Here is a 12,452-nt window from a genome sequence, read left to right as displayed (position 1 = left end):
TGAAAGTCAGCTCCAGTTTAGTTAGTATGTGACCTCCAATCTCGTCTATGGTCTCTTACTGCATTCCTTGCCCTGTTGGAAGAATAAAGTAATTACTTTTCATAAGTGTTTAATTTCCCTTTACTTGGGATATGTACTGCATCATGTGTAGATAATATGTCAAACAGGTTTCATTCCATACCTACTCCTCTGTGGAATTGGGTTTGCAACAGGTCCTGGGTGGTGGGAGGCGGGATGCTTGCAAGAACCCCATATTGCCGTGGGTCATTAGGCCTTTTTTCTCTGGTCTTTGGCAAACCCTTGTCTGATGTCAGCCGGGCTTCTAGGATAGCACTCTGCAGGTCTGCGATGTATCCGTAGTCCTTCTCCACCCTCACTGTGTATAGACTCCAAGTCTTTGACTTTTTATTGTAGAGTTTGCAGTACCTGACACAGGATGAAATAATGTCTCAATGTATCCACATCAGTGATGCAGCTTAGAATATTGTAAATATGAAATATTTATATATGAAAATTATTGAAAAGGTACTCTATTGAGCCATCAGCCTTCCTCTTCACCGGTCTGTGAACATGATGGTTTTAGTCCAACGCTGCTAAGAGGGTGCGTGCTTTGTAAACAGGGGAGCTAAAGCTGAATCGCTTGCTGGCATACATCAGTATATGATTGTGGAAGGATTGCAGCTCAGTGGTTGACCTTACAGAATAAAAGAAACAGATGTGTAAGCTATGATCCCACATATATACACATATAATACAACTTTAGTGCTCATTTGAAAGTGGCCATGAATACAGCGTTATAGATATGCTTGTAAGAGCCATTACCATGAATAGTGTTTATAACACCATGTGCCCAGTATTGTGGCAAGTGTAAGACAGTTTATAGCAAGCATCTCAGCAAAGTCATTAGCCTGAGCACTGTATGTCAAATGCCCGTATAGCAGGGCTTAGCCACTTACAATAACCTTCTTATGAAAACATGTTTACTTAACTGAAACTCAGGAGCTTCTCCACATTCTTCAGCCAGTGCTCATCCAGCACTATTTCTGACAGTAACTATTTCTCAGAATCACTCTGGATCCACTCCTTCTCCCTGTCGGCCGATAAGGGGGCATGTTCACAGCAAGATAGTGCCCACTCATGCTCTCCTGGAACATTGTGGAGAAGTCCTTTCCACATATCCTACAGTAGAACAGAACTGCATCATTTCTTATTGTGGTTTTTTTTTACACAATAAATAATACCTATTTTGTCATTATATAAATGCTAGTGCAAGTTTTTAAACTGACCAAACTGATTAGAGTTCTGTGCAGTCTTACAGCAATACCAGAAATGCTTGCATATCTCCTTACTCCAGGTAAGGAGAATTGAACATCCTTTCCGAAGGCCTGCCTTGACACGGAATGGAAAAGAACATTTAAATAAAGCTCAGACTTTGTCATCAATGTTGCTTTGGCAAATTCTCTGGAACCAGGAACCTGATGTAATCACCATCTGTGTGGTAGACACCTGGCTTATAACTGAATTGTGTGTCATTGTGATCATAATCTCAAAGAAGTTGTTTTAACATAAACAACAAGAGGAGAAATCAAGTAGGAAAAAACAGTTTTGTTTCACTTAGTATTATAACAATCTATTATCAAGGACCAATATCAGAATCGAAGTCAGGAACTTACTGCATGGATTTTTTTTCCCCAAGTTCTGGGACCCATGCCAGATGTCCTTGAACCTGCCTTTTGTTGGATCTGCATGGAAAGATGCAAACAGATATATGTTAGACGCAGGCTAAAACATTTTGACAATGATCAATCATGAAATACATAGAGCAATACTTCCTCCGTAAAATTATTCACACAAATATCTTTGCATTTACTGAAGAGCGCCGAGATCTGTGAGCATCAGTGCAAAACTCCTGTAGGCCAATCTCTTGGTGGAGAGTCTCAAGGGTCCGGATGAAGGTCTCCTACTCAATGATAACACTATCCATACGGCCGTCACCTATTAAAGATGCAGATATAATAGATAAAAGCCACATTCTCTCACTTATCAATGTCAAGGGTGAACATAGTATGAAATTACAGAGTACACAAAAAGTAAATAAATCAAATGTAGTTGAGCCACATTGTAATCAGCTGTGTGTAGGACTGTAGGAGGAATATTTGTAGGAGAGGGATTTGCAAATTTACCAAGGGCCACTACACTGTCCTTTGATTTCTTCCAGGGAATAATGGCTGACCTCTTGTCATCCCAGTAGTCCTCGATGGCGTCAACGCAGTAGGCGTCCTGGATTTTAAAGAATGTTGTTCTATGCACTATTCCCAAGTTCATGAATTTGAACAGCAGAGCCACCTTCCCGTAGTTGTTCCAAGAGAGTAGGATGCTCGAGGACAACATGAAGTCACCTGCATGCATCCCGTATTTTAGAGTGGGCTTGGAGTTCCACCTCCAGACGCTGTGACCCTGATGACATATCTGAAAAATGAAAAAAGAGCAACACAGCACAGAACAGTAGCTGTCATTAAATAGATAATAATTTACAAGCATGTGTACACTATGCCTTCAAAATGAAATATATGATTCTACAGTATGTCTTTATTGCTAACTAACACATGCACCGAATTTTCGGCAACCGAAAATGGCCCAAAAGCGCATTTTCGGTTGTCGGCCGAAATACTTTTATCAACGAAACAACACGGCCGAAACAGAAATTTGTGATGACGCAAACAAAAAGTGCGGCCAGCACACGCTTGTCTGGATAAGCGCCAATATGTCATTTTTCAATGTTTCTGAGAAAGACCCACGTATAGCGATTTGCAAAAATTGCAATGCATTGATTTTAACGAAGTTAGTACACAGTCATAGCCATAAATGCAATGGTACTAGGGTTGTATTATCGAGTATAAACGGTATAAACTTTGAAACTAGGTCAACCACCATCTTCTCCGTCAACTCTCCTCTCACACTCGGTGACAGTGTCTGGCAGCGTGCCAATTCTCGGTGACAGCGACTTATAACGTTCTATATAATAGTATAATTTTATATATAATATCACAGCCAAAAGCTCTGTGCGCCTCCGGATGGCCGTAGCGCGGGGAGCACTCGTAGGGATTGGGCTTCGCGGGGTTTGTTTACCGGCGTTGCTATGGTTACCGGTCTTGCGTGTTCATCGGGTAGCCTATCTATTAGGTTTGTATATATATTTTTTTTTAATGAAAAAACACATCAAAAATAAAACAGTGCAAAGACACAATGCCGAACTTTTAACCTTTTAACCTAATACCGTATACCGCGGCAACCCTAAATGGTACTAATAATTGTCATACTAATTTCTTTCGGTGTTTCGGTTTTTCGGTTTTTGGCCTTGGTTTCCTCATTTTCGGTTTCGGCCAAGAATTTTCATTTCGGTGCATCCCTATTGCTAACCAAGTACTCACCCCTTCCACGACAACTGATGGGCCCCTGGAAGGTATTTTCACTTCAAATGGTCTAAGTGCTCCACATTCAGCATCAGTTACTGGGTCCTTTGTGTTCCACTTGGGGATTGGTACGACGAGATACTGAGCCAGCTGTTTAAGACAGCAATGGTAAACAATGGAAGCTGGTTGTCCAATTATATCTTCCTTGCAGAGGACTTGGGTCTTCTCTGGTAGCGGTGGTATCACTTCTGAGGAATTGTGTCAATCATCAATGTCATGAACAGTTTCCTCCAGACCAATAGCTGGTAATGTGTCCAGCCATTTGCTCTTTAGGAGAGCACTAGAGCCAAGGACGCACTTACGTAGAGTTCCGGATGTCATTAAATTCTTCTTCAGTTATGACTTCAATGTCAGTTACCTGTGAAGAAGTACTACAAATACAAAAACAATAAAATACAATATTAACATATTAGAGTACTTGAGAAGTCAATAAATGGTGAGGTATTAATGTTGATTAGTTGATACAAAACAAACTTTTTCCACTGTTCTTTCTTTACCTTGTGTCCATACTTTGAAATGTAGTGGCAGGATTGGTGTCCTCTACATCTTCAGCATCCAAGAAGTCATCAGCTCTGAGAATATAAATAGTTTTATAAAATAAAGATCTTTGTTGAGTTATTAGGCTATATTGTCTTCTATAAAGGTGTAAGCTGAAAAGAAATGTACACAATTTCATAATTTGGAAATGTTAATGGGAAACGGTGGTGGGGTAGTGATCACCTGCCTACGAGGGTCTCTGACTGTATGCTCTATGCAGGGGGAAGAGGCAGGTTTCTCCTGCACTTGCATGGTGTGGATGAAGTAGGGGCAGGGCTGGACTGGGCCCAAAAAATGGCCCTGGCATTTTTGGCCATGGCAGCCCACTATGATTATTTATACGACGTTGCAACACATTCTCACTCCAAACGCGTCGAACGGTCAGTGACTTTGGCTTCAGTTTCTGACGCAAAAGGGTACCCTTGCGCTTCTTTTTTCGACACATGGGGTTTTCAACTCGTTACAATGTAACCCCTTCACGGGGGACCCGATGGCTGCACATAGAGACGCTATGAGCATTCATCCCATTGGCTAACGGAGGACCTTGCGCTTCTTTTTTCGACGCAGGGGGTTTTCCACTCATTACAATGTAATCCCTCCACGGCAATGTATGAAGCTATGAGCAGTGGCGGCTGGTGCTAAAAAAATCTGGGGGGGCGCACTGGCGGGCGGGGATTACAACACAACAATAAACTACTTGAACATAAATTTTGCTCTCCTCTCCATCAGGCCAGCAAATTGTTCAAAGACTTTCTGATTGAAATCTGTCATTTCACAAACAAGTCTCTTTTCCATGGAGAGCATGGCCAGTGCACTCAGCCTCTCCTGGGTCATGGTGTTTCTGAGGAAGGTTTTCACTCTTTTCAAGGTTGAGAAGCACCTCTCTGCTTCAGCTGTGGTCATGGGTGTGGTGATGAGGATCTTTAAGAGAGTGACAGTTTCTGAAAAGACATCTTCAAGATTGTTTTCCATGAACAGCTGGAACAGGTCCACTGCACCACAACAGGCTCTGAACTCTACTTTGCTGTAGATGAGACTGAGCTCTGTCTTCAGTTTGCTTCCATTCAGCATTTTGTAGGCCTTCAGCGTGCTTTGTAGTGTCTCTTCAGGAAATGCCCCCTGATGGTCCTCAAACCTGTCCCCCTGCAGCAAGGTTGCACAGACAAGATGGTCGGTGAAGGAGAAGCGCTCCCTGGTGTGTCCCAGAATGGTGTTGCAGATCTACAGAGAGAAGAATACAAAAATATAGAGAAAAAAAATTTTTTTGCTCCTCAGACAGTACACTGTTGGCTATATTTTGTGTACATATAGTTATGGCTCCCCTGGACCTATTTATTGCATATTTCAGCTTTTGTATTGCTATTACTTATGTATTGGTGATAGTACTACTTTAAACAAATAGTTTAATTGTGATTAGGTGATAGGCTACATCTCTGCAACATGAGGCTACATCTCTGCAACATGACAATGACATATTTTAAATTGTATTTCAAAACACATTTCTCCTCTAACAAACATTACAACCTCAAATGAAACATGGACTATGACAGATTTCTACAACAGAAACTCACCTCTTCTGCAACATTTTGACGATCCTCTGAACTGTGTACCCAACGCCTCTTTGCTGTCAGAGAACCACTGCTTTGCTCACCCATGGAATGGCGAGAATTTCTGTGTGAGAAGTCATAATAATCAAAAAGGGGAAAAGAGATAATGTTGAAAAATGTGATGATCATATTACTGATAGGAATACTTATTACCAGATGTTTGTATGTCCTGTTCAAACTGCTGGATGCTCCCTTTGATGTGGACTGCATCTATGTTCTTCTGGCGCTTGGCATAGAGGAGGTCCACATGTGGCATGATGTGGTGAAAAAGTTCCAGAAAGAACTTAAAATCCTGATGTTCCAGCAGCATGGCCATGCCTCCTGCCTCTCTCATGGTTTTGGGGTCAAAGTCACCCGAGTCGCGTATGTTCTCAAAACACTGAATGAGTTCCTGTCTGTGCTCAAACACAGTGTTGATGGCTCGGCTGTGAAAGTTCCATCTGACATTGCTGGATGTTGGCAGTCTATGGGCCACCATTTTATCAAGAACAGCTGTACGCTTGGGTGATCTGGAAAAAAAGCTGGCAAATCCACCCAGGTCAGAAAAAAAAATTCTCACCTTGGAAATGTGAGAGGTGGCCTGTTGCATGATCAGGTTGAATTGGTGTGCATAGCAGTGGATATAGTGGGCATTTGGGTACTCATCTTTGATTTTCCTCTGAACACCTGCAGTGGCACCCCTCATCACACTGGCTCCATCATATGCCTGGCAGATTAGCTTGCTTTTCTGATCCTCAGGAATGATGGCAGCAAGACGCTCTTTTAATGCAGTAGCAATGGACTCAGAAGTAGATGACTGCAGAGGAATGAACTCAAAAAATCTTTCCTGCACACTGTGTTTGTCATCAATGTAGTGTAGTACAAGCACAAGTTGGGTCTGTGTTGAAATATCTGTTGTCTCATCTGCCTGGATTGATACAAAAACACTCTTTTGAGCTTCTTTAATTATTTGCTCCCTTGCAACAGACAACATACAATCCAGGAGCTCATTTTGGACAGTTTTTGAAGTACCCTTAAAAACAGTGGCAGTCTCAAGGTGCTCTTTCAAAGCTCCATCCAGAGAGGCAACAAAATCCACCAGCCCACGAAATATCCCGGGGTTGACAGAGCTCTCACTCTCATCATGGCCACCTAAAGCCAATTCAAAGGCCCCACAAAATTTCACACAGTCTATTATCCTGGACAGTATGTGACGATTTTTTGTTCATTCACCTCTTCATTGTGCCTTCTAATGCCAACTCTGTAGCCCTCATCTAATTGTTCAGCAATGCTAACTCGGCCAAAAAACTGTAGCTTCATGCTGTTGTAAAGGTGGCTACGGCTACTTTCATGCCGTTTGCATTTTTCAGAGAGATGTTTCGGGTCTCTGACCCCAGTTGTTGTCCACAGAGCTTCAGTGCCACTGCCAACACTTTGAAAAAGCAAGCATGGAAAGCAATAGAGAGCATTGCTAACTCCACATCCAGCTAGCCAACTGTGTTTGGTGTAACACAAACGGGAGAAGCCTCTAGTCACTAGAGGCTTCTCCCGGGATCCCCCGGGATTAAGAGATCCCAAGGTACAGCTTACTTAAATTTTCTCGACTCAGCCACCTATTGCATCACTTGCTTTAGGGCTTTGGCCTCCTAATTGATCATTGTAGTATAATTGAATGCCCTCTTTCATACATATGATACCTCCGCCAGTGGGACGTGGCAACAATTCTCCAAATCCATATTGGGAGGGGGGGGGATGCTTGTGGACAGTAGGGGTGTACACTAGACATAAATAGGAAGCAAACTCAGGAGAAGGAATGACCTCTCACAAATATTTATTGAATAAATTGTTTCAAATAACCCTGCCTCGTTAAATCAATGAGCTTGGTGTTTTGCTTTCAAAAATAGGTTATAGAAGAAGTCTAAACTGCAGAAAATGAAAACATCCAAGCTGCCTTTTAATGATACCTTGGAATATCTGTCTATTTTTTAACCATCGGACCCTAGTTTACGACAAAAACAACACAATTGACGGCAGCTCCTTTGCCGCGTGGTTTTTAGAGCCATGTAAGGATTAGAGGGGGTGGTCGATAGCAACCACCATAGCAACCATGACGGTCAAGTGACTGGGTTAGAACTAAGGGCTAGAACTCCAAATCTCGGATATGTCGTTCTCGGGGCCCCGGTAAATGTGTGTAAACATTTTAGCATCCCTAGCTCTTTATTTGCATGGGTTTACATTTCGTTCTGTGTAGCATGGAAAAATCTGAGAAACACTCCCATTCAGAATGCATTCGTTTACATTTCGTTCTTTGAAGCACGGTTATTTTTATTTATTTATTTATTTTCCGTTTTTGAGGAGCGGCTTCAAAGATGCAAATTTTTCTGCAATAATCCAAAATCCAATGGAAAAACCTTTTGGCTTTTTGTCAAGGGAACCGAGGGCGACATTCACTTCCGGGTTGGCCAACACACGTCATCCCTCCACCACTCTATACTGTAAAAACACATGTTCAAGTTGAATGATAATGCATGAATTTATTCTTTATTCTGCCATAGTAACAAGGTAAATAAATGGCAAAAAATGGGCTGAGAACGAATTCGTATTTACGATATGTTCAATAAAACGTAATCACGGACAAAATACGTTTTTTAGACAAACGTAATTGAGAATGCCGAATAGTTCTCTGGGAACGTAATTCTGATGAGAAAGGGTTGCTCTGTCTGTCTTGGTCTCTATAGCAACGACCTCAGCTACCCAGCACTGATCAAAAAAACGATTGTTTCTCTCAATCAAAGCACAAAACAGGACAACTGATGCCCATAAATTTAACCCACACATGTTGTGTAATTAACAAGGACACGTTGGTGTAGTTGTGTTGAGGAATGTCACAGATTTCACTGTAAAATCGCCGTTAATGTGCAGCCATCGGGTCTTTTGTTAGCCAATGGGATGAATGAATGCTCATAGCTTCATACATTGCCGTGGAGGCAGGGCTCCAGGCTAACTTTTTCACAGGTAACACTGGTGCCACCTAGCTTTTCATTTAGTAGCACCAAAACAAATTAGGTAGCACCATATTTATTTTTTTGTGAACGGGAGTTCCTCTTTAGTGATGTTATAGGCGGTGTTAAACTTGATGATCATTTCTTCATTCTCCGCCGAGCGATTGCTCTCATCTATCCTATTAAATGAGGTGGGGGGGGGCTGGGAGCTTTGTGTGATGCAGCGGTCCCTGCACGTCTTGTGCTTTTGGCTTTCGTTGTGTAATTTTAATGACTGAACTTTGAATTATGTAGAATCTTTTTCGCCAACCTGTCACTGTCGTCTTCAGAAGAAGAATCTGAGATTCTTGTCGCTTCCTCTGCTAACCCTTCTCCACCACCACCAACAACAGTAGGGGTGCAATGGATCAGAAAACTCACGGTTCGGATCGTGTCACTGTTTTTGAGTCACGGGTCGGATCATTTTCGGATCAACAACAGCAAAAAAGATAAGGAGACAAATGTGACTTTAAATAAAATCTTCAAATGTGTAAAAACAAAATAAAGTTAAAAATTTGGTAATAATCCTGCTTCCTTTAAGCAGTCAATATTTAAAAAAATTGCAATCTGAGGCATTATTCCTTCTTCTTTTTAACATGGATAGTAAATAATCCCTAACTCTGGATTTACAACTTTAAATTCAGGATGTCTGCATTGCCTGGGGAGAGTTTAGAGACTACACTCTCCCAAGACAATGCAGACATCCTCATCTTCTTTTTTTTCATCAAGTATGGTAGCGAAATACAGTTTCTGTCATGTTTTATTTGGCATGTTGTAAATCCATTGATTTCAGTTGGAAGACTCATTGCTCATTGCAAGGGTCATTTCGCTCGGTTCTAGCCCTACTGAGAACCGAGCGAAAAGACTACAACCAAACATAAATATGACCGCTTCCGGTTCCGGTTTCCGGTTAAAAAACAACTGCTTTTTTTATCAGCCGATCCACGGATCACTTGCGTACCGAACCGTGAGGGTTGATCTGTACGAATCACAGGAAACCCGTGAACCGTTGCACCACTAAACAACAGCCTCATTTGTTTCCTCTGGCACATTCTTTTTCTTAAAATAATCGACCGCTTCATATTGTATCTGCTTTGTTTACTTTTTTGTGCGTGCTGCGTGCGCAGCAAGACTGTGCACGTGTAGTGTGCAGACCATAGACTGTAAAAGGTGCAGACAGACAGGCAGGCAGAGACAGGGAGCGAGAGAGAGTAGTGGACTTGTAGGAATGAGCCAGAAAGTACGATTTTATTATCAACCACAACCGCGGGAGTGGGGAGAGAAAGAAAAAAAACAAAAACGTTTTTTTTTTTTTCAATCGTCCTCCTGCAAGTAGCACCGGAGCGACCTCATTCAATTTTAACTCGCACCTTAAGAAATTAGGTCAGGTCGCACTCTGGAGCCCTGCGTGGAGGGATTACATTGCAATGAGTGGAAAACCCCCTGCGTCGAAAAAAGAAGCACATGGTCCTGCGTTAGCCAATGGGATGAATGCTCATAGCGTCTCTGTGTGCAGCCATCGGCTCTTCCGTTAGCCAATGGGATGAATGCTCATAGCTTTATATATTGCCGTGGAGGGATTACATTGTAATGAGTGGAAATCCCCCTGCGTCGAAAAAAGAAGCGCAAGGTCCTCCGTTAGCCAATGGGATGAATGCTCATAGTGTCTCTATGTGCAGCCATCGGGTCCCCCGTGAAGGGGTTACATTGTAACGAGTTGAAAACCCCATGCGTCGAAAAAAGAAGCGCAAGGGTACCCTTTTGCGTCAGAAACTGAAGCCAAAGTCACTGACCGTTCATCAAAAATCGACGCGTTCGGAGTGAGAATGTGTTGGACATGCGGAGGCACACAACATACCAGAGGATATATCCGCATATTGTGCTGTTTCAACAATTAAAATAAAGCGAAGTAGCCTACATGGAAGAAAGTAACCATGTTAAAAAATTGATACGCTCTTTCACTATACTTGCAGAGACTTTTGCAGCTAGGTCAAATCCCCTCTGAAATTACTAATGCTTATAATATGTACAGTTTGAAACGTCTCACAACCAGCAAAAAAATGCAAGAACATAGAACAACAGGAAGAATACAAAATATATGTATTATTTTATTAAGGCCTACACTAACTAAAACACAACAAATTATAACACAGTGAGTCAAAGTGGCACCCTAAAGTATGAGAGAGAGAGAGAGAGAGAGAGAGAGAGAGAGAGAGATTCTCCGCGCCTCCTTTACGTTTCTTCTCCATTTTTCTGTCAGTTAGTGACGTGACTGATTGACTGATTGACAGCCGAAGCCCAAGGGGCGGGACCTCGGCCCTCTGCTGTGTGTGTGATAGGGCCAGGGCCAGCCCAGAACCAATCATAATGAGTTATGGCCTGTGCCAAAGTTGTATTGAACTTTCAGGTTAAGTTGACAGCCCGGACGACCGAGAGGGAAGGAACGGACCTCGGCCCTCGGCTGTGTGACATGGCTGGGCCAGGCCGGGTCCTTTAAAAAAAAAAAGAAAAAGTAAACCTCAAGTAAACCTCGTCGGCCCAAAAAGGCCTGCCGTTATAACAATACATGGAATATCATATGCTACACTTCCCTCGCTGTGCTTATCGTGGCAGTTGTGTCAAAGTAGCTTTTACACAAACGTGACTCGGACATTATCCACAGTTGAGTTGAGGCCTAGGCTACGTGATAGCCCAATCCCTGTGTTATTCCGACAGGGTTAGTGTGACCATAACTAACATATAAAACGGACCGGGAAAAGAAACATGGGCCGATGCAAGACATCCTACAGAACCGTATTGAAACGGTTACATTACAGAACCGTAATGTAACGGTTATCGTGGCTTTGCCTAGTAAAAAGCCATACCAGCTGACACTTTACATTTCTTATAGACAGGTAAGGAATAGTGTTATCTCTCCATGGAGAGATAACACTATTCCTTACCTGTCTATAAGAAATGTAGCCATCTCAGCGTCCGATTTTAAGTTTCTCAGGTCACGTAACTCTCTCCATCGCTCATAAGCCACGCCAATGTTTACTCTGGTTTTATTTCGAGCTCTCTCCGCCTCCCTTTTAGTAGCTGTCCTTTCAACAAGTGTCTTTCCTCTTTTTTTCGCTGTCTTATCGGTGTTAGTTGATGGGAATGGGAAATTTAGGGGCAGTTGATGAAGACATTGATATTAATTTGTTGTCCGCCGTAGTAGTGCAAAACTGGCTCGTGAATACTCACGCAGGGACGCACCAACGTTGTTGCCAAGTTGACCGGACAGTCCCACAGCCAATAAGACAGTAGGGCCGAGATCGTTTGTTGGTCTGACAGGATCAAAATTATACGGCTGTGGGCCATCACACATGTTATTTGTGTAGTCTAAAATGGCGCCACCCAAAGGTGGTGCTATTGTAAAAAAACCATGAATTGGGCTTATTTCTCCTCACCAGATTGACCTGGACTCAAAATTCTTTCAGAATATTAATCTCTCAAATCAGATGCATTTTTTTCACTTTGGTCTTCTGCTCTAAAAATGTTTACTTTTCCCACAATTTCATAGAAGCCAAACGTCCACAGTCTCATCCCATTTTGCCTGCATGACCATTTTGTTATTGCTATCATTAGCCATACCATTAACAGTGCAAATTTTCAGATCTGTACTCTTTTAAGAAAGCCCTTAATTCTCTTGTGAAATGTGTGCTTGGAGTTTTCTTGATGTTGTGTATTTATCAATTAACATTTTCACCATGTGAATGAGGCTGCAGGTCAGGTTTAACAGTGGCTCAATGGGATAATGCCTTGTACAGGTGATCCTTAGGTTGATACTT

General features: G+C 42.3%; 1 protein-coding gene across 1 annotated transcript; it reads right to left on the bottom strand.

Moving 5' to 3' along the window:
- Positions 1-4,639: 4,639 nt before the first annotated feature.
- On the bottom strand, positions 4,640-5,682 carry LOC115559896 (uncharacterized). Its single transcript, XM_030379059.1, has 2 exons — positions 5,582-5,682; positions 4,640-5,231 (listed from the first exon to the last, which is right to left on the bottom strand). Exons 1-2 carry the CDS (start codon positions 5,663-5,665, stop codon positions 4,704-4,706), a joined length of 612 nt encoding a protein of 203 aa, XP_030234919.1. The 5' UTR covers positions 5,666-5,682; the 3' UTR covers positions 4,640-4,703.
- Between the last annotated feature and the right edge of the window lie 6,770 nt (positions 5,683-12,452).

This window comes from Gadus morhua, chromosome 2, assembly GCF_902167405.1.
Source record: "Gadus morhua chromosome 2, gadMor3.0, whole genome shotgun sequence".
Classification (NCBI taxonomy): Eukaryota; Metazoa; Chordata; class Actinopteri; order Gadiformes; family Gadidae; genus Gadus; species Gadus morhua.
This window is presented reverse-complemented; position numbering and strand designations above follow the sequence as displayed.